The 23,568-nt window shown below is 41.4% G+C and overlaps 1 protein-coding gene across 2 annotated transcripts in view; it reads left to right on the top strand.

Annotated features, from left to right (window-relative positions):
* The window catches only part of CA11 (carbonic anhydrase 11), a 159,375-nt gene that overhangs the window by 130,625 nt on the left and 5,182 nt on the right, over window positions 1-23,568 (top strand). For both annotated transcript variants that reach the window (XM_075605316.1, XM_075605317.1), the window contains exons 3-8: window positions 5,223-5,365; window positions 6,939-7,124; window positions 11,060-11,155; window positions 12,418-12,490; window positions 14,480-14,634; window positions 20,456-20,621. In XM_075605316.1, coding sequence (XP_075461431.1) covers window positions 5,223-5,365; window positions 6,939-7,124; window positions 11,060-11,155; window positions 12,418-12,490; window positions 14,480-14,634; window positions 20,456-20,621 — 819 coding nt within the window. The remainder of the gene's footprint in view (window positions 1-5,222; window positions 5,366-6,938; window positions 7,125-11,059; window positions 11,156-12,417; window positions 12,491-14,479; window positions 14,635-20,455; window positions 20,622-23,568) is intronic.

A 23,568-nucleotide genomic window follows, 5' to 3' on the forward strand; every position in this document is an offset into this window, starting at 1 on the left:
AGGGGATGATGTAAAGAGATGTGTCTTAAAATGCATTCCCAAAGTGCTAAGCGTTTTTCTCCTCCCTCCCCCCCACAAATTTGACTCCCTCTAAAACGTTTCACCGAGTCTGAAAGGGCTGAAAATGTTGCCAAATTAGTAAGCTTTCAGCAAAACATTGCCAGACAGTGGGAGAAAAGTAGCGTCTCCTATTTGTAGTCTCAGCATTAAGCAAATCTATCAATTTTAGGAAAAATCTGAGAATTGATCAAATTAGCATATTAAATGTAATTTCAATGCACATTGGCGCACATTGGCGCACATTGGCGCACATTGGCTTAATGCATGGCGTATCGTCTGCAAACCGGTGCCGAGGGACATTTTTTTTTCCACTTATAAAAAAGGGCCAATTTTGCATGGTTCGCGATCTCATGCGAAATGTTTGCATATATTTATATAAATGGCTACAAAGTATCTCAGATTCTGCATTTGGTATGTTACCTAAGCCCCTCGGACGCTGTCCCCCCTTGTAATACTTTTATGAAGAACATGTACAGTATCAGGTAAACTATAATAATGCCATGGAGCATTATTTTGCTGCTATGCTATGATTGTTTTTTTACACAACTTTTTTGGATTAATCCCATCACTGATATAGCAGTCTAGCTGGTTCATAAAAAGTGTCAAAGGCCATATTTACTAAACGGTGCTAATCTGTAAAGCACCTTAAGGTCCATTCAAGTGAATTTGGTGAAAGATGTCCTACGTCTTTGCACCGCAAGTAAATAAAGCCCATTATGCTTAAATTGATACAAAGCAACAAAAAAAAGGACATCATTCATTAAAGTGCTTCGGCACCGTTTTGGTTCTGCTGCCTATTCCACTCATTGGCACTATTTAACTTTATTGAATAGCCCTAGAAAGTCGTTGTGCAGCAATATTGAGCAAACAAAAAACTTACATGTATTCAATTATTAAGTCAAACATAGAAGACTCAATGTTTCTGCACACCTTCAAATCAAAGGAATTCTAATAATTCTGATGATTTGTTGGTGTGAATGGATTTTATATGGTCTCGCAAATGTTTCACTCAATAATATTGCTGTTTTACCGGTGTTACAGTTGCTAGAGCTGTTGGGTATAGGCAAGGTAATGGTTAATCCCTGCCTGGCGGGAGGCAGGACTACTAACAAGCACAGCTGAGTGTAGCAAGGGTTTAAAAGACAGGAAGGGGGAAGTGGCTGAATGTTATTTTTCCAAAGTAAGTCTCCTGTCTTAACCTCAGCATGTATCCCTACAATAACAAATCAAATAAAAATATATATTTCCTAATTACCGGAGCACCCACACATTATGTCTTTTACTCTGCAATTTATAGCAGTTATTACAAATGACTTATTTCTATTTAATGAGAAAATGTATTTTGAGATATAACTCTTATCTTCAAGTATGATATGGGATACAATACAGAAACATGACATACTTGAAAACAATTATTTTTGTGTGTAGCCTTGACAAGGAAAATTAGGTGGGGTCACAGGCCAGACCACCTGCACCTTTATCATCCCCTCTGTTTCCTCCTCCCATCCCACACCGCTCTCCTGCTGCCTTCCTTGACCCTTTTTCCACTGCCTCGGAGGGGGATGTGTCACTGCTGATTTCCTCTTCTCCCTCTATCACTTGCCCTCTTGATCCCATTCCCACCCATCTCCTAAAACCTCTTGCTCCTACTATAATCCCTACGCTCACACAGATTTTTAACTCTTACCTCTACTCGGGTACCTTTCCTTCCTCCTTCAAACATGCAACAGTCATACCATTACTCAAAAAAAGCAAGCTTGACCCTACCTGTCTTTCTAACTATCGACCTGTCTCCCTCCTGCCTTTTGCCTCTAAACTCCTTGAGCGTCTTGTAGTCTCTGGTTGCTCCATTTCTCAACACCTATTCTCTCCTAGACCCTCTACAATCTGGCTTCCGCACTGCTCACTCTACTGAAACAGCCCTCACTAAAATAACCGACGACCTCCATGCTGCCAAAGACAGAGGTCATTACACTCTGCTCATATTGCTCGACCTCTCTGCAGCATTTGACACCGTGGACCATCCTCTTCTCCTTCACATTCTCCATATTCTTGGTATTCGTAACAAAGCTCTATCCTGGATCTCCTCCTACCTCTCCCATCGTACTTTCAGTGTCTCTTTTGCTGACACCTCCTCCTCCTCTATCGATCTCTCTGTGGGGGTATCCAGGGCTCTGTCCTGGGACCTCCTTCTCTTTTCTCTGTACACACTTTCTCTAGGTGACCTAATCACATCTCTTGAGTTTAAATATCACCTCTATGCTGACAACACACAAATTTACTTCTCAACCCCTGACCTTACACCTGCTGTACAGACCAAAGTTTCTGAATGTCTCTCTGCGATATCATCCACCGACTTAAACATGTCAAAAACAGAGCTCCTTATACTTCCTCCCAAACCTACTACCTCCTTCCACATTACTGTTGGAAGTACAGTACCATCATTCACCCATTTGCCCAAGCACGCTGTCTAGGGGTCACACTCGACTCCTCTCTCACATTCTCCCCTCACATTCAAAACGTATCTAAAACCTGTCTCTTTTCCTCCGCAATATTACAAAGATACACCCCTTCCTCTGTTACTCGACTGTTAAAACGTTGATTCAGGCCCTCATTCTTCCCCGTCTCGATTACTGTAACCTCCTGCTGTCCAACCTTCCTGCCTCTCACCTGTCTCCCCTACAATCTATCCTTAACGCTGCTGCCAGAATCACTCTTCTCTTTCCTAAATCTGTCCCAGTGTCTCCCCTGCTGAAATCACTCTCCCGGCTTCCAATCAAATCCCGCATCTCACACTCAATTCTCCTCCTCACTTTTAAAGCTTTACACTCTTCTGCTCCTCCTTACATCTCCGCCCTAATTTCTCGCTATGCACTATCCCGACTCTTGCGTTCTGCTCAAGGATGCCTTCTCTTTACCCCCTTTGTATCTAATGCCCTCTCCCACCTTAAACCTTTCTCACTAACTGCCCCACACCTCTGGAATCCCCTTCCCGTCAATACCTGACTAGCACCATCTCTATCCACTTTTAAGACCCACCTTAAGACACACTTGCTTAAAGAAGCATATGAGTAGCACCGTGGCTAATACTATACATGATACATAAAGCTTGGCCCCATGCAGACGCACTTACCAGAATGCCCTCCTACTGTCTCTGTACGTTCTCCCTACCAATTAGATTGTAAGCTCTTCGGAGCAGGGAGTCCTCTTCCACAATGTTACTTTTATGTCTGAAGCACTTATTTCCACGATCTGTTATTTGTAGTTATTTGTTATTCATATGATTGTCACATGTATTACTACTGTGAAGCGCTATGTATATTTATGGCACTATATAAATAAAGACTTGCATACATACATCTTTCAATTGAGCAGGGTGGCGCAAGGAAGGAATGAAAAACAAACATCCAAATTATATAAAAAGGCTTCAATGAATAAAATCCAAGCACCTTCAATTTTCGCCTTCAAATTCCAGTCCCAGGTTTGGCAAACCAGGGGCTCCGTCCTTAGGCGAATTGGGGGGCTACAAGGTGGAGTCGTACACCTGTGCATGAATCAGGGCAGTCCCTTACTATCAAGTCCCCTCTACTCGCAGACTCCTTGTAAATCCTGTCCATCCAATGGGTTTGGCAGTCCTTGGGTTTGATGACCTGACTGACTACCTAGTTCGCCCTCAGTTATTCCTAACCACCCTAGGGTAGTAAGAAATATAGGTATCTAGACACCTTAGGGGCAGCGCTGCGCCTGAAAAAGTCCTGCTACCTTATACTCTGCAGTGTGCCCCTTAAAGTCGCGAGGCCCCAATGGTATCCCAGCCCCCGTAACTAGTTAAGTAATGCAGATCATTCTTGAAGATGAAACAGGAAAAAATAACATTACATTTGGACTTTAGGAGTAGCCATCATAGTGCAAGATGAAGTCATAAGCAACATATACTGTATATCATAATGAGGGCTGTAGTTACATAACAGAATAACACATCATGTGTAGTGTTCACTGAGGATAGTCTTTTGAGTGTAAGGACTCTCAGGAGCAGGGCCCTCATTACCTTCTATATCTGTTTGCGCTTGTCTGTTCTTATTTGTATGTCATTGTTTTTTATAATTGATGTCACTCTGTACCCCCATTGTACCGCGCTGTGGAATATGTTGGCACATACAAATAAAGGATAATAATAATAATAGTCTGTGAAGTTGTACCATACACAGTGTCCCCAGAGTTTACAATTGGTATTAACAATGTATCTTCTAGCCAAGTTTTTTTAAAATAGGTTTTAGATGTCGGTTTATCAGTATGCACATCATATGTTAGCTTGGGATTCAGCCATATGCCCAGGTATTTAAGGCAGGTCACTGAGGATAATTGTACTTTAGAGACTGCAAATATATTGAGTGCTGGCTCCCTTAGCTTAGAGTACATTTTGTGGACCAACATGAGAGTCCTGCATAGATGAAATTATAGTGCACAGAGCTTTCAAAACATCTGTTCTACACATTTTAAAGCAGCAATCACAGCTGCCATTTAAATATATATATATATTCCCACCTCTTTATTTTACAGGATGGGATTCAGGGACATACTCTTTTCAACTCCTGGGACTCAGGTACTTGACATACTTACTGGTGAAGGTAAGCGTGTTTCAGTCCCTTCCAGGGAAAACAAACTGGCGGTTTAAATCTCCCATGTCACGTGGGCCAATAAGAAGCCCCAATGCGATCCATTTCCTATCATCTCACGTGTCACGGGACATTAAAAAAACTGGAGGTAACACCGCTATCTTTACCAGAAAGTAGCTCCGAAACTAGGAGTTGGAGGATCCTGAAGCGAAAAATAATGTGGTTACAGCTCCGGGAAACACCTGGGTCTCATTCAGAGTTAGGTAGGGGGATTGCTGCTTTAAGTCAAAACACTCAACTAACAGCAATGTGAAGATAAACTGAAAAATGTGAAACTGAGTTATTTTAAAAAAAATTGTTCATGTTCATTTATGTAGCAAGTGCATCATATTGTTAGCCATTTCAATAAAATATTTTTTTTAGCTTCTCATACTCACTATTTAACCCATTCTGTATCATCAAATGATGTATCAATACATGTAGATCATCAATATATTATATTACTCATCCAACTACATTAGAAGCAATGATTTGTGCCTTCTTTAGGTCCTGCATTTTGGGGTCTGGTGAACTCTGCTTGGAACCTGTGCACAATTGGCAAGCGACAGTCTCCCATTAACATTAACACCAGCCAAATTATCTTCGATCCCTTCCTACCTCCGCTCAGGCTGAGCATGAATGAAAAGAAGGTACAGTAAATTGATATAAGTGAATGGGAAGGCAACGTGTGGGGTTTTTATGGAAAAGGGAAATGAGTAAACAATGATGATCACGTTTATTAAAACTGCAATAGGAAATTTGTGAGCATATTTAGCACTACTAGTTTTATGCAAGATATATTATAGTGACATATTATTATTTATTATTGTGATATATTAGTGACATATAGTGAATATTATTAGCAATTCATATCATGTTTTTTTTTAAATATGTAGCTATATTTCAGCTCTGACTGGTAGTGAAACATTATATTCTGTGTCCTTTGAAATTTGCATTTGAAAACTGGTATAATCACTAAAGCGTGATAGCCTTTATTGATTGTTAAAGGCCATTGAATGGAAGTACCATTAATGATCGATAATGTCAGACTTTAGAAATAGAACCGATACCTCCTACACTGTCAAAAACTTGAAAAATGTGAAGCAGTAAAGAATATCCCTCTGCATTGGATTTGATTTGGAGAGCTGTTCCTTAACTTCCACAAGGGTCATCAACACCGATTTTAATTTCAACAAAAACCTAGTGACTTTCCTACCTTATATACAAGAATTAACTCTACTCAAGAACATCACAATCATTTAAAATAGTGGTTTCTGACCATAAATTCCAATAGCTTTGGTGTCAGAGAGGTCTGCAAAGCATTGGGGGCAATCTCAATGCCTTCTCTAAATCTTTTACATTTTCCTTATTTATTACACTATAGAAAAGTGACTTTATGAGTTTCAGTTTAACACCTGCTCTGTCTTTAATATAAAGCAGATTTTCTCATATCTTTTTTCCTTGTGTATGTTAGATTTGGTGCCACAAGTTACATTCTTATTATTATCACTGTAATCTGTTGTAGTGGCAAACAGCAATTCACAGTACAAGCATGTGGAAACTTACAAATAAATGGAACAGTTGATAATACAGTATATAGAAACAGCCAGTGCACCGAGACATACTGTAGTAAATATTGTGAGCATGGAAATAATGTTCTCAGAAGCCTACACTTTTATCAATGTGTTGCTAGACACATACACTGTGATTCACTTAGCTCTGATAAAGGGTTCCCGGAGCCTCTTCTGGCTTTGGTGCTGGATGAGAGTCCCAGCTATTCCAAGGCACGCCCTCTGGCAATCCGTTCACTTGCATGTTATGGAACCCTGGCAGGGAGTCTGCTGCCTGTCATTTAAACTCCCTTTCCAAACAGGAGTTCATTGGAACACCCTAGCAGACCTGGAGCTAGGGTGTGGTCTTCTATGCCTGGAACAGTGAGGGAGTTAACCTCTTCACAATCTCACAAACTACAATAGTGCTAATCAGAGCACAATCGCATGTAAACTACCCTTGAACCAAATAAAAGTTTCTGTGTCATAGAGCCTGATCTCCACTACTGCAGTTTAATTTTAAAAAAAAACAGAGACGAGAAGTAAATGTAAACGTTGTAGGGATGTTGTACATCTTGTTATTAAATGGTGCGTAAATATATTAATTATTACTTAGTAATACATTGTATTTATCTTTTAACATTTCCAGTGTAACCCTATAACTTAATTCTAGGTCAGTGGAACAATGTTCAACACAGGGCGCCATGTCTCCTTTCGTTTGGACATGCAGCAGCCGGTAAACATTTCTGGGGGTCCCCTTTTGTATAACCATCGCCTTGAAGAGGTGAGGTTGCATTTCGGGAGTGAAAATGGGATTGGCTCAGAACACCTCATGAACAAGGAGTCCTTGGCTGCTGAGGTAAGACTGAGAGTTGGATTTCCAGTTTATAATTATATTCCTAGCACTATGGAGGTAGAGTGCATTTAGAACAGGCACTCTTTTTCTCTGTTTTTCTATATATTCTATCCCTGTTTGCACCCCTCAGAGACATTCAAGCTGAGCAGAGGTCAAATCCTTTTATGTCCAAGACTGAGAGTTATATGAAAGGAAAAAACCTGGGCACTGCGGATTTCTGCATAGAAAATTTATTAGCCAACTATTGGCAAATAAATTTTCTATGCAGAAATCCGCAGTGCCCAGGTTTTTTCCTTTCATACATGATATTGGGAGTACCTAGCAGAGATTCCTGAACCAGGAGCACCGGTATTTATATCATTTTTTCCCTTGCAGAGTGCAGCATTACCCTTCAAACCGCAAGACTAAGAGTTACCTGCTTTGGTTGGAGTATATGTGGAGGGTGGAGGAAGAGGGGAATGGATGTTGCTATAGTCACATGGCGGATAAGGTGCTAGGAGCGTATAATAATATTGGAATGAAACCTTGCCGAAGCAAGGGAAAAGGGCCCCTGAGAACAGCACTCTAAATCCTGTGTATAGGTGAATTAACTAAAATATAACCTTTAATAGGGAATGTGGATACAATTTTGTTGGACAAACACGCATAAACTAATAAAATAGACGCAAATAGGCTGATACTCAGTTTGGCTTTAGCCCCTTGATAAGGAGTGTAAGTCGAGGGAGAGGGAACCCCAACTACCAAAAGTGATGGTAACAAATGACATGTAGTATGATCCTAAGTGCCCCGATATCAGGTAGTAAGAAGAGTCAGGGCTAGGGGCTAAATAAACTATATGTATAAGTGTAGATGTGCAGTTGGTGGTATATAGTTTAGGTCACCCCAAACTCCCCTAAGAGAAAAATAAACAAGGGATGTAAAGAGCAATTAGGCAGATGAGCTAGTAAGCTGGTGAAGTTTTGCCTGTCTCGTTGTACACTTGACTAAATGGAATTGAGTCAAGGTCTTCCAATCCTGGGAGAACACTCAGTGCTAAATCCCAAGTTGGTACAAATCCCTAAATAGGTATCAGCTAGGTATATAAAAACTGTTGCTTGTGATAAAGCACAATTGAGAGCAATTGTTAATTGCTTGCCTAAATATCGTTACTGGTAGGGTCAGCGTTCCGACGCCCACCACGTGCTATACATACAAGCACACATATATTTCAAAGCTTAACAATCTCAATGGTCGATTGTCTATGTAGTGTTTGTTGTTAAAGTAAAAGAACCAAGTTATATGTGATTGGCTAAAATGACAGTGGCGCCTATTGATATAAGTTTGTCCAATTGTTTATTGTATGTCTTTATTTATATAGCGCCATAAATGTACATAGCGCTTCACAGTAGTAATACATGCTGTAATCATATAAATAACAAATAATATAAATAACAGGTCATGGGAATAAGTGCTTCAGACATAAAAGTAACATTAAGGAAGAGGAGTCCCTTCTCTGAGGAGCTTACAATCTAATTGGTAGGTAGGGGAACATATAGAGGCAGTAGGAGGGAATTCTAGTAAGTGCGTCTGCAGGGGGCCAAGCTTTATGTATCATGTGTCCAGGATTATCCAGTGCTATTCATATGCTTCTTTAAGCAAATGTCTTAAGGTGGGTCTTAAAGGTGGATAGAGAGGGTGCTAGTCAGGTATTGAGGGGAAGGGCATTCCAGAGGTGCAGGGCAGAAAGTGAAAAAGGTTTAAGGCGGGAGATGGCATTAGATACAAAGGGGGTAGAAAGAAGACATCCTTGAGAAGAACGCAAGAGTCGGGCTGGTGCATAACGTGAAATTAGGGCTGAGATGTAAGGAGGGGCAGAAGAGTGTAAAGCTTTAAAAGTGACACATTGTTTGTACAACTTGTTACTTTCTGCGCATGCCACAGCCATAAACATAATACGTGAATGCCTTCCACGTTGGTTGAGGCAGCGACAATGCTGTGAATAAGTTCAAGCTAGCATACACACTATTCTAAATTGTGCTTCGGCAAGGTTTCGTTCCTGCTTTGGTTTGAATAACCAATTAGTTAGTCTTGGGGACAGTCAGACCTAATATTTTCCTAATATTTCCCAGCTAATGACATTTCACCTAAAAATATGCACTGTTCCCAAATATGTAATATAGAGAGGCACTTAAAAATGTAGTCTCTAGCTAGCATTCTTCTATGTGGTTTATTACTAGGGATGGGCGGAACTGTCAAAATCCGTTTCACAGAATTTCCCAGGCTTTCCATTCAAAATCCGTTTCGTGGTATAAAATCTGTTGATGGACTGGCCCAGTTTGAATACATACGGATTGAACCAAAACCGCCATTGGATACAATCCGAACGTATTTTTTAGAATCCACTCCGGGGAATCCACAATCCGTTGACCGATTGTTAAAAATCCACACACAGATTTCAAAATCCGACCACAGATTATTAATCCGCCATGTGGATTGTCAGTGATATAAAAAAAACTGAAAAAGGCGGATCGCCCTTTTTGAGACTGATCCGCGGAAATCCACAGACCAAAAGAACCAGCCAATCCGAGGCGGATCCAAAACCGCAAAAACAAATTCGCCCATCTTTACTTATTACTAGTGAAGACTAAAATGCATTCCTAAACATGTACTTCAAAATAAAAATACCCCTTGTGAGCACATTCACATGTCTCAGACAGGTCTGCAAGCCTGCCTTTTCCCATTATCTCTTAGGCTAAGGCCCCGCTCCCAGAGTCAGCGCGCCCGCACTGCAGACAGGCGTTGCGCTGACACTACACAGACCGCGATGTGCGGTCTGTAGGGAGCGGGAGCCGGAGCGGGAGGTGGGCGGGAGTGGGAGGATTGACAGGGAGGGGGGGCGTGGCTTGAGCGGAGGGACCCGCTACTCTCCCCCCCCCTCCCTCCACGGGCTGCAGGAGGGAGCTGCTGATGGTAAGTAAAACACACACGCACGCAGGCACTCATACATACACACACACACACACACACAGGCAGGCACTCACGCACTCATACACACACACACACGCGCGCGCACACACAGGCAGGCACTCACGCACTCATACACACACACACACAGACAGAGGCAGGCACTCACGCACTCAGGCACACACATACACACACACACACACACACAGACAGGCACTCACGCACTCAGACACATACACACACAGACAGGCACGCACGCACTCAGACATACACACAGACAGGCACGCTGCTTTCACTCCACACTCCTCCCCGCTCCCCGAAGCCTCTCCTCCTCCCGAAGTCTCCCCTCCCCATTGGCTCACAGCCACACCACGTGACGCGTCAATGCTAGACATCACCATTTTCTTGTGTCCCCTAGCGGCTGACGCGCCACAGCGTGTAGTGTGCTGTGCCGCCAGGGGGGACCGGCTCGCGAGGATTCCCCTGCTGGTGGGGAACTCGCGTGTGGCCGCTCGCGCCAACGAGCGCAGCGGGACCGAGGCCTTAGCATACAGTACAATGCTTCTGCTGCAGCCAGGGATTCTGGGTAATGACATGCAGATGAGCACACAGTGTGTCAGTTTTTTGCTTCTTCTTCGTTTCAACATGGACCCCTATATAAGCTTATGCCTGCCGTATTACTCAGGTTTTTTAGCACAGCCTGGGTTAAAGAAGTAAGCATGTACTGTAACTCTGTGCACTACTGTAGGAATGGGCACTGCAAAACAATGTATATACTTACTATTCAGCTCCTTTGTGTCCCTAAATTTGTTGAGCCGTTTCAAATTCCACTGCTTCCTGCAGTCTTTTGTTCATGTAGCTATTAATGTGTGCTTGTCCATGTCTATTCTCTCTCTTTCCTACTTATCCATCTTGCCTCTCCGTAACTGTGACACTTGACTTTCTATCTTCTCTGTTAGCTACTGACCTTCTCTAATACCCCTCTCTTATTACAGGTACAGCTGATTCATTATAACCATGATTTGTACAGTAATGTCAGCGAAGCTTCCCGCAACCCCAATGGCCTGGCCATAATCTCTTTGTTTGTGAATGTGAGTTTCTGTATTTTCGTGAAATAAAATGTATGGATATCTCTTTGCTTCAAGAAATTTCTTCATCAAATCTTTTACTTGGGAGATAAAGACCATCAGTATATCATACAGATACTGTATTCACGTCAAATAGTTAGCCTGTCCTTGCTAAAGGGTTATAATTATTATTTATTTATTAGAACAAACAAATATATTCTGTAGCGCAGTAAAATAGGGTTGGAGGACGATAAACAATTAGATAGCAAACATTGACATACATCGTAACAGTAGGTTAGAATGGCCCTGCCTCAAGGAGCTTACAATCTATAATGAAGGATACGAGGAAACATATGGTACAGGGGGATAAGAAGGTTGGTGTGTTTCGGATTGAGCAGCTGTAACATCAGCGAATGGCAGCAAACAGCGGACACCCTTTGGCTGCCACTAAAGGCTGCAGGGTTAAAAAAAAAAAAAGACAATGAAGCTCACATTTAAAATCAAGAAATCACTTGTTGGTTGCCCTGTATATACTGTACCTGTAAGGGAAGACAATTTGGAGTACTGGTAAATACCTGGAATAAGATTACTACAGGACGAAACACCTCTCAGTAGTGCTAACTACTGTGCACCAAAGTTACCTACTTTGTACAAGGCACTGTACTGTAATTAGTTTTTTACTGAAGCAGTATTCCTTGCATACTTTTGAATCTATGATAATAATAATCTTTAATTCTTCCTAAAGCATAGTGGCAAAATGTGCAGCATTGCATGGGTGCGTTCTTCCATTCTTTTATTACAACTCTAATATTCTAGTTAGAATTTCAACTTTAGTTTATGCTTATTAATTCTACTCACTTGTGTTCAGGAAAGGGCGATGAGTTCCTCACAAGGGAGACTTGTTACAGTACATTTTAGGGCATGTTCTGTTTTCACGTTGAAATTGTAAGGTTAAAATAAAGGTCTGTAACTTCAGCTTGTATAGCCTCCAGACTATATGCAAGAGGTTAATATACTGAAAACTTCTACTGCTTCAGCAATAAAATATTTGGAATATCCCCTCCCCCACCTTATTTTCTGGTTCTCCAGTTATATTGCATAGTACATTAAAGCACTGCTATCAAAATAAAACATAACTGACTAGTCTTTGCACATTTACATAATGAATCATGCATGAGCTCAGGTCTGACGTTCTACATCGGAATGCATCTGGTAATAAGTAAAAATATATATGTTTTATTCTCATTGCATTATCAACACTAATTCTGTGGTCTTCTCCTTTGAAGGTGGCGGATAACTCCAATCCATTTCTCAACAGGATGGTGAACAGAGAAACCCTCACAAGGATATCTTTTAGAAGTAAGAATTGAGATAATCCCATGGGGTAAAGCAATATCCTTTTAACTTGCAGACACTGGAGCAGAAATATCATCAAAATGAAATGTGTGATATGTTATCAAGTTTCCAGTGAAAATTTGACCTGATCATACAACTGATTGATAATATAATTCTGTTAAACAACATCCTTGGAAAGGTCTGCTACCGATGTGCACAGGAGTATGATACTGTAGAAGAACACAATGGTTAAGCTATACAAGGGGCTGCAACAAAGCAATCCAGTACAGTATAATATGGCATTTTTTGCTTGAAAAGGAAATTGAGATGCTGAGCAAGAATACAGCATTAACAGAGCTTTAAATATGCTATAATAAAGCTATATTGAATGCACGAGCATTGTCAGGAACCCCAGATTTAACTTCTCCTTTGGATCAGTAGTAGAACTGCACAAAAGCTTTAGTGCATGAAAGTGGAGATTGGGACTTGCTATTGTTACGGTAGTTGCAGGAAAAGCTTGCGATACAGTAAAAAATTAAATGTGGTGGACTTTCTATCATTGAGTATGATTTATAGCAACTATTGCCAGTGAACCATTATACAGTATACTCCCCAAGAGCCACTTGAACATTAATCCCATAACTGGTATAAACTACAAATCAGGGCCTTCCACTGCGGTTCAGGATATTCCCATAGATAACAATGGTGGCTCTGTGGCTTCCCCCAGAGGCAGATTCATTGGTTACTATGGATTTCCATGCTTTGTAGACTTTGCCAGGATGCAAAGCTCCCTTTGTTCGGAAAGTATTTGCTATATTATCATAATTTGCATCCTACATGCAGTAATGATACATCATGACTGCTACCAACAAAAAGAAAATAAGCAAAAGGAAAAGGTTTCGTGGGGTGGAAATACAGGCGTTATGGGTAGGGTTGGTGAGGATAGAAGAGATTTAGGAAGTAAATCACTAAACGACGTTAGTGTCCCATTAAAGGGCATCAATAAGTGCTGTTTAGCAAGTGTCTCCTTTAGAAATGTAACAAGGACATTTATTAAAACACCATCCCTGTACCTCTTAAAATGTGAACTTTAATTAGAATATGGACCATTTTCCTCTTCAGTTGCAACAGACTATTATATTGCAGTTTTATTTTAATGATAGACAGGAGGCATGCGAAAGACATGTTGTTTGTCTCCCATAAGTGATCAGAGCCAGCATTACGGGGCTATTCCATACATCCAAGACATCTTTCAGCTTAGTTAATGTGACTTCTTACAGCAGATACAAATAAATGGGCTGTACGGTGTCTTCTGGCACAGAGCTTGTCTTATGTAGTAACACTGCTTGGTAAATACAGTATGTCCCTTTGTGGTGCATTCACTTGGATGTGGCCACAAGTTGTCTTCCAGCACATAATGTGTGTTATCGAGGTGTCTTTTTAGTAAATATGGCTGGTCTGGAGTAAATCTATCATTTTCATTTACAAGCAGTGAGTCCTTTTTCCTGCAAATTGATACTTAAATATGCAACAATAAACAGTGGTTTTCAATATCCATAACACACAGACATTTGCTACTTGTGTTGGTACTCTATAAACTTTTGCTGCTCGCGCCACCCCTGCCTACCTTAGAGCTGCATCAAATGACGCTGTGGGGTCATGTGACGTCTCGTCACATAACACTGCGGCATCATTTGACACTGCGTTGCCATGTCGACGCATCACAGAGCGTCTGAAATCTTGGTAAGTATAGAGTTGCAGAAGCCACACGTGATCCCCCGGCATTTCATTGCCTCTGCAACCGCCGCGACCCCCCAGAAAAATCTCCCGCCCCCGCAGTTTGCGCACCCCTGCTTTATAACCAAAAGTAATAAACAACTTGGGAGTCCTTGCTTAAACTAGAAGTTATCGGTAAATGAATGACACGGCATAAGAGGGAAGACTGTGTGTTTGCTAAAGAGATATTTTGCTTGAGTGCCCTAAAGTTAACTTACAGTACATCTATTCCTACAGATGAAGCCAATTTACTGCAGGATCTCTGCATTGAAGACTTGTATCCAGAAACCTTTGGATTTTTGACTTATCAGGGCTCTATGACTACCCCACCTTGCTATGAGACTGTTACTTGGATTATAATTGATAGGCCTCTGAACATCACCTCAATGCAGGTACAGTACTTACTGTACTCCTACTACTACACTATAACCTAAATATTGGAGCTTTCTTGGTGCCAGATGTCTAATTGGCTGCAGTATTCTATACTTGGTAACACTGTTATTCGATGTATGCATATATTTATTTATATAGCACCAATCGTGTACTTGGCACTTTGCAAAGCAGATTGGGTGTTTAATTAGAATTGATTTAAAAAAAGCATCAAACATAAAGTTGCACATTAGCAAAATGAATTCCTGCACAGAAGCGCTTACAGATATCCGTGGCATTTGATAATTGCACGGCCGTCAGCGACAACACAGGGGGTTTGTTTACTGTCGCTTTTTAGGAGGCATCTCAATGTACAGTAGCACAAAGGAGATGTACAACAAAATGCATAGAATGAACGGCAGGAAAACTGAGATAATCTAATGTTCGTGAATATGCTAAAGATGTTTGTGACCTTCAGCAGTAATTATATCCTTTTCAGATACACTATAATTTACCCCAATATCCAAGGTCACTCAATTTTCTAAATTTCACTATGCTAAAAACAAATCTAATATTATTTTGTCACTTTAAGTATATATCTCACTCATTAAACATCACACTGTCCATGTTAATGTGACATCAGTTCATAGTTATGATTCACCAAATAGTTCAATGTTAAATTATTATTATTCCTATATTGTGCTGAATATGTACTCAGTGCTTGCTAAATAAAATACACATAGATTAAGCAATATTAATACAAGTAAGTACTGCACATATTGGTCCCTGTGCAATATGCTGTGACGTTGATTTCCCTTTACTGAGGACGAGTCTAAGTCCATTCAAATTAATGGGGCTAAAGTCTTCCCCTTCACATGGAATACAGATGCAATATATTGAATAGAGATGGTGCCAATCATCATACTGTACCAATACACTTAAAATACACCCTGGCATACTTAAATTACCTACGTAATATGTGCTTACCTAAGCCCCAGTGCGTTTTATTATTACAACCCAAATGCTAAAATATCCTCAAAAAATAGGGATATTATTGCTGAAAGCTGAGGAGGTGGGGGATACTTTACAGTTAATATGATGATATTTAATTGTGATTCTTGCTGATACCCTCCCATTACCATATCCCAGCTAGGGTTGGGCGATATCAACATTTTCCCCATGATAACGAAATTACAAATTTTATCGCGATCACGATATATATCACGATAAATTTGTTTAAAAAAAAGCCTGAAAATGTTCCAGTAAATCTAAATAAAAAGTGTTTTCAAAATAAATACATTTTCTTTAGATTTGCTACAATAGAGACCTTTTGTTCCCAAGCCCTTTCCTCACCTACACTGACTGCTCCCATCACCCTAGCATCCCCTTCATGCATCATCCCCTCATCCCATCATTCACACTCAAGATACTCTCTCCATTTAACAGCACTTTTTCACTTATAAATAAAATATTATATATTAAATATTATATTATAAATAAAATATTATATATTAAATCAAGAATTGTCAAAAAATCTGTTTTAATACATTTTTAACATTTTCATAAAGGGGGAGAGTGATCGAAGCAGTGTAGGTGACAAAGGGGGAAGTTGAGGCATGGAAGGGGCAGGTTAAGGGTCCCGGGGGCGGAGAGAGGAAGGGGTTACGGATCCCATGTTGAGGGTAGGGGGAAAGGATTACGTGCCCCAGGGGCAAGAGGGGGAAGGGTTAAGAGTCCCCGGAGTGATAGAGGAAGGGGTTAAGGGTCCCTGACAGGGAGATATGGAGAGGTTAAGTGCCCCATGAGTAAAGGGTGGAGGGGTAAACAAAAGGAAAGTAAGGACTTTCTACAGAACCTATCACACCAATCACACCACCTGCTGCTCTCACATACTTTCTCTCTCATGCTGCCCGAAGCTCCTACCCCTCCCTCAGAAGCAGAATTCAGAAGCAGGGAGGGGGACTTGGGGAGAGAGACAGTGGCAGCTTCAAAGCTGCTCTCACTGCACCGACATCCTGAAATATCGCGATAACAGGTAATCTCCCATTCCAGCACACCGGGAGCTTGTTATCGTGATATATCGGTTTATCGCCCAACCCTAATCCCAGCCTCTCTCATTAATCCTTCACTGCCAGAGGGGCTGGCGATGCATTGCAAATCAAATCAGCAACAATAGAGTCAAGTTTATTACCACTCATATCATATCATATTATATATTGTGCTCATACTACGAAGAAGGGGAGGTAGAGATATGGTAAGAAGGGACCCTAAGTATAATGGAGTCTTTTATCTCTGAGTTGCATGACTGTAAAAGATAATTAGCCTTTTTTTTTTTTTTTTTTTTGGCTAATACAATGAAATTACAGATAAAATTCACACAAATTACATCTGCATTGAAGCATCCCGTTCCTATAGTAATAAAATATTAGGAAAAACACTTTGCACAAGTAAAAGTCGCTGCAAAGCAAATTATAACATTAAAATCATGCCAAGTGCTCTAACTCTTTCAAAGTTCTGCATGATTGTGCAGTTCACTATGAGCCAAGATCTTGCTCAATAAAAGTCTCATTAGGAATAAGCGGTAGAGATGTTAACATTTAGTACTACCTATTGTACCAACTATACTCTTTCAAGCCCTAAACCATAGTACCGTAGTAATAACAAATATAACAGAATTATTAGGCATGCTAAAAAAATGATAGAATCCATAGAAGAGAATAAAATCAAATCCACAAAGCAAAAGACAACCTTGTTCAGAACGGTTGCCGTGTAAGAAAACGACGCACGTGTAATTGTGTATGTTTTATATTACAATATCAATTTGGTTATATTTATTTTTTTAACATATAACAGATTTGTACTGACTTTAGAAAAAAACGACAGTAAATTAATCTCGCAGTAATGCTGTAACCTTTACAAGCCATATCAACATTCATAAAGCTGTTGCGGTTCTTTTGTAATAAACATATTCTGGAAAGATCAAAATGCATATAATAACAAGAACAATTAGGGAAAATTACATAGAATGATCATTTATCAGACTTCATATCATTAGCAAGTAACAGCAAGGAACACAGAATAACAATCAGCCTGACTCCTATAACACAGTAGCTGAGGCTCAATACAGCATCTGTACTTCATTTGGGAGAATTTCACCCCTGGGCTGTTGTGTTGTTAAGCTGGAAAATAAATGGCAGATATGTTGCCTGTTATGAACATTTTTGCAGTATTAGTAAGAAGAGAATAATAAACCAAACGCATTATGATTTCGCAACATACTTATTCATTATGGTGTGCCTCTCATTGTTATGAAGACTTTCAGTGGTTCAGAGCCACTTAACGTTAGACAATGTATTACATTGAAAAAGCCTGTCAGTTCAGATGTAACGTTGCAAATGGAAATTATTTTGGAGGAATGGTGCAAATTATATCTATTTGGTCTTGTCCTATTACAAAAAAGATGGTTGCTAACTTGATTTGACATCCAGGAAAACATTTGGAAATTCAGTCCTCTGGCCCCAACAACTCCCCTGGTGCCCATATACCAACAACAAAAGGGGCAGATCTTGGCAGAGACAGGATTAGTCAGCAGTCATGGTTAAAAAAAGGAGCATAATTGATAATGAGAGAGAAGTGCTGTGCCAGGGCATACAGAAAATATAATGATTCTAAGCACCAGGCAGTTTGTATGAACATTATCTAGTCCAGTGGTTTTCAATCTTTTTTTTCTCGGCACCCCTAATTACTGCCCAGTTGTGAGGCACCCCCACAACAGGACAGCTAGGGGGCAGAGCATCACAGGAGACAGGGGGAAGAGACAGACAGACAGACCGTTACAGGAGTCAGAGGGGGAAGAGACAGACAGCTGACAGACCATTACAGGAGTCAGAGGGGGAAGAGACAGACAGACATACAGACCATTACAGAGTCAGAGGGACATAGAATCAGAGGAGACAGAGGGGGAAGAGACAGACAGACCGTTACAGGAGTCAGAGGGGCATAGAATCACAGGAGACAGAGGGGGAAGAGACAGACAGTTTAAGGAGACAGAGGGGGAAGAGACAGACAGACAGTGACAGGAGACAGAAGGGGCATAAAGAGAGTCACAGGAGACACATCAGGACAGAAAAAATACTCAAGCATAAAAAATAGGACAGAACACACACACATCTCTAGCCTTTCAATATACTATTCCATTCTTTGGTTTTAGATTTTATCCATCTTATCTATCTGACAAACATATTTTAAAATGACAAGATTACAGTCAGATTAGACCTAGCATGTGTCTGGCCAACGCAAAATGGCATATATAAAAAATATATACCATTATCACATAATTTTACTACATGGTTTATCCATTAAACTGCGATAGCGCACAGTAAAACATATTGAAGCCAATTGGAGTTTCAGTTGAATATTGCCTGATTGACTCCATCATAGTTAACGAATAACCTCCTTAATCTGAAAATCCATGAATTGTATTGTATTACATACTAAACACAATTAGGATACAATAGGTTAAATACAAATAGTGACAAAAACCCCTTTCCTATAATACCAATGATTTACTTGACCGTAAAATTCTCCCTCGTGTAAAACATTGAAAGTTACCAGTGATGTATAAAGGACAGTCTGTTATCCGATGTTGATTATTTGAAGAGGTTAACCTCATTTTCGGTTAAATAATTAAAGCGCAATAGAGTGCAACCTACTCAAACAAATATACCAGTGGTACTAACATTGGTGCTCAAGGTGAACAAATCACTCGCATATGTTGTACAGGAGGGTATCTGGTCACGTACTGTATGGCTTTCTCTTAAAGAATGCATAAAGAGAACATAGCGTGATACAGTTTATTACACATGCATAAATAGGATGGGAAAAAGGCACACTCACATTTTCCCAATCTCAAAATCGCAATGAGTGCTATATGGGCACACTCACGCCTCTCTGGGTTCTCCAAAATCCACTGGAGTGGAGAGTCCTTTTGTTGTAAAGCCCAGCACCTCCAATCCTCGTGGTTAATGGCGCCATCGTTTGCACTTCCGCATCTGCGCACGCTGCAGGTACGGTGGTTCACAGGTGACAGGGCTCTCCCTCGCCGGCTACGGGATCCTCAGGGGATCAAAAACCCTATGCGTTTCGCCTTCTGTGTCTTAACGGCTTCCTCAGGGGTTGTGAATGGAAGCCGTTAAGGCACAGAAGGCGAAACGCGTAGGGTTTTTTGACGCTCTGAGGATCCCGTAGCCGGCAAGGAAGAGCCCTGTCCCCCGTGAGCCACCGTACCTGCAGCGTGCGAACGACAACGCCATTAACCACGAGGATTGGAGGATCCGAGCTAGAGGCGCATGGCTGTACTACAAAAGGGCTCTCCACTCCGGTGAATTTCAGAGAACCCAGAGAGGCGTGAGTGTGTCCATATAGCACTCATTGCGATTTTGAGATTGGGAAAATGTGAGTGTGCCTTTTTCCCACCCTATTTATGTGTAATAAACTGTATCACGCTATGTTCTCTTTATGTATTCTTTAAGAGAAAGACATACGTGACCAGATACCCTCCTGTACAACATATGTGAGTGTTTTGTTCACTTATCACTTGAGCACCAATATTAGTACCACTGGTATATTTGTTTGAGTAGGTTGCACTCTATTGCGCTTTAATTATTTCACCTAAACTCATGTATACAGTTTCTAGAGACTGTTCATTTAGAGCTGCACAGAGAAGCCTTTATTGTTGTTGTTTTTTTATTTTGCGCTTCTCTTATTTCACCACTGTAACCTCATTTTCGAGGTTGCTCACTAATTTCTGCTGCTTCTGCGATCTTTGCTTTTCTTCTCGGTAAGATGCACTCTTTACGCCTGCTGAGCCAGAACCAACCATCTCAGATCTTTCAAAGCATGAGCGACAACTTCCGTCCAGTGCAGCCTCTTTTCCACCGTGGATTAAGAGGAAATCTGGATTTCCGCAAACTAGGACGGAAGTGCAAAGGAGCCAACTACAAACTTCATGGTATGCAGGAGATTTTGTGTCTCCCACGTCTACTTCCTCTAACTATTATTATTATTATCATCATTTATTTGTAAAGCACCAACATATTCCTCAGCGCGGTACAATGGGGGCACAGAGTTACATATATTACATAAACAGATTGACATGCCGAATAAGGACACACAAGCGCAAACAGATACAGACGGTAATGAGGGACATACTCGTGAGAGTTTACAATCTAGAGGGAATAAGGGGAAATGTTGGAACATAAGGTAAAGTAGCTGCTTGTAGAACGGAGTATGCCTCAGGGTGGAGTATGGTCCAGCTACACAGCTGATCCCATTTAGCTTTGGTGGGGGAGGGGGTGTGGATGTTAGGGTGTATTAGCATGGATTTCGGTCTTGCAGCACAGTAAGTTCCAATAGGATTAGAGAGAAGGTGGTTGTAGATGTTAGGGGTATGCTAGATAGGCTTCTTTGAAAAGGTGAGTTTTCAGGGAGTTTTTAAATGTCTGATTGCTGATGGTGCGTGGTAGGGAATTCCATAGAGGGTGCAGCACGGGAGAAATCTTGTAAGCCGAAGTGAGAGGAGGTAATATGGTAGGAGGAAAGGAGGATGTAATTGACAGAACATAGGGTGTGTTTAGGAATATATTTGGGGTTGAGGGCTGAGATATAGGGGGGGGGGCAGCGTTGTTTAGAGCAGAGTCAGAACTATATGATTCTAAAGGATATGGGAAGCCAGTTTAGGAATTTGCATAGTGGTGGAGCAGAAGTGGAGCAGTGAGTGAGGTAGATGAGTCTGGCAGCAGCGTTTCGGATTGCTTGCAATTGAAACAGACAGACAAGGGGAATCCTAGTTAAGAGAAGGTGCAGTAGTCAAGGCGGGACAAGATGAGTGAGTGAATTAGGATTTCAGCTGCGTCATGAGTGAGAAAATAGTGTATCCTCACAATATTTTGGAGATGGAGATGGCAGGACTTAGTGAGGGAGTGAATATTAGGAATGAAGTAGAGTGCAGAGTCAAAGACAACCCCTAGGCAGCGGGGTTGGAGTGTTCATGAAATTGTGGTATTACTGACAGTGAGGGAGAGTTTGAGTGTATATGGGGAAGGTGTAAAGAGTATTAGTTATTTTTTGGACATGTTAAGCCTCAGATAATGTGGGACAATCAGGGGAAGATTGCGGAGAGACAGTTGGTGACATGGGACAAGAGAGAGAGGGAGATATACATTTGGGTATCATCGGCATAGAGATGATACTGAAAGCCAAAAGATTGTATTAGTTTACAAAGAAAAGAGGAGTAGAGTGAGAATAGCAGAAGGCCAAGGACAGAGCCTTGTGGGACTTCAACAGGAATAGGGAGTGAAGAGGAGGAGACAACAGAGAAGGAAACACTGCAAGAGAGGTTGGATAGGATGGACGTGAACCAAGCGAGGGCTTCGTCACATAGACCACTGGAGTGGAGAGTGGGCATGGGAAGGGGGTGATTAACAGTGTTGAAGACAGCAGCGAGATCCAGGAGAATTATTAAGTGACCCTTACATTTAGCTGTAAGTAGGTCATTGGCCACTTTTGCTAGTGGTGTCTCAGCGGAGTGTAGAGGATGGAAACCAGAATGCAAAGGGTCAAGCAGGGAGTTGGAGGAGAAAAGGTGAGTCAAGCAGTTGTATAAAAGCCGCTCAAGGAGCTTGGGGGCAAAGGGGAGAAGATATATGGCGGTAATTAGAGAGGGAGGTTGAGACAAGAGTTTCTTTAGAATAGGCGTTATAAGTGCATATTTAAAGGAAAATGGGAATGTGCCTGAGATGAGAGAAAAGTTAAAAAGGTGACTTAGGGTAGGGCTTAGTGTTCTAGAGAGGGAGTGGAGGAGAGGCTAGGTAACAGTATCAAGGGAAATGTTGTAGGGAGAGATGATGAGGAGCACGGACCTCAACCTCAGTCACAAGGAAAAAGCTGAGGGTGGATGTAGATGTGCGAAGGGAGATATGGGGTGTGTGTGGAGCCTGACATGAAGAGATCTCATGTCTGATTGACTCAATCTTATCTGTGAAGTAAGTGGCAAGGTCTTGGGCCGTGAGGGCGAAAGGGGGTGGATGTGCAGTGGGGCAGAGAAGGGAGTTAAAGGTTGCAAATAGACGTTGAGGGTTAGAGGATGAAGTTAGGAAATGTAGGTTTGCTTGGCAAAGGAAACTGGTTTGTTATACTGTAGGAGATAAGTATGAATGTATAGTGGAAGGCTAGTTTAGTGACAAGAAATGAAGGGCCAATCTATGACATTTGGTTGCAAGCGTTTTGGCACGACCAAATGACCACCGGTGCTTTGCCGCGACTCACCACTCTGCCCGAACCTGCCGCTGCCAGCAACTTTGCTGCTAGGGTAAGTGCCTAAACCTCCTACCCCAAGCCCTTACCTTAAAAAACCCAGCCCAAACCTCTAAAACCCCTTAAATTAACCCCTCCCATAAAACCCCCTACCCTAACCTCTAAAACACTTTAAATTAACCCCTACCCAAAAAACCTGCCTACACTAACCTGTAAAACCCCTTAAATTAACCCCTTTCCCTAAACTTACTTTAGAAGCGTCCAGCGGCGGGGATTTCTATGACAGTTTAGCTGCAGCGGAGGGTCCGTCTGCAGCCAAAACCCAGCAGTGATTTGGTCGTGGCCAAACAGCCGCAGTCAAATGTCCCATTCCAATGAAGGGCTAAGCTTTTTACTGAGCATGTCACAGGAGGCAGCTCCTTCATGACAGCCTATGCGTGTAGCATGCAGAGAAAGTAACATTTTATGTGCCCCCCTCTGGCACCCGTATTGTGTCCTCACTCCCTCTGTTTTGCACTTGTTCCAACAAGTTTACCTTTCATCTTTATTGTCACTGATATTCTCTGCTGCTTACTTTGACTTAGCACAAGGGATTCATTCCCTTCACGATACATATTAAAAAAAAGATACTGTTAGTGATAAAC

Source organism: Ascaphus truei, chromosome 6 (genome assembly GCF_040206685.1).
Source record: "Ascaphus truei isolate aAscTru1 chromosome 6, aAscTru1.hap1, whole genome shotgun sequence".
NCBI classification, from domain to species: domain Eukaryota; kingdom Metazoa; phylum Chordata; class Amphibia; order Anura; family Ascaphidae; genus Ascaphus; species Ascaphus truei.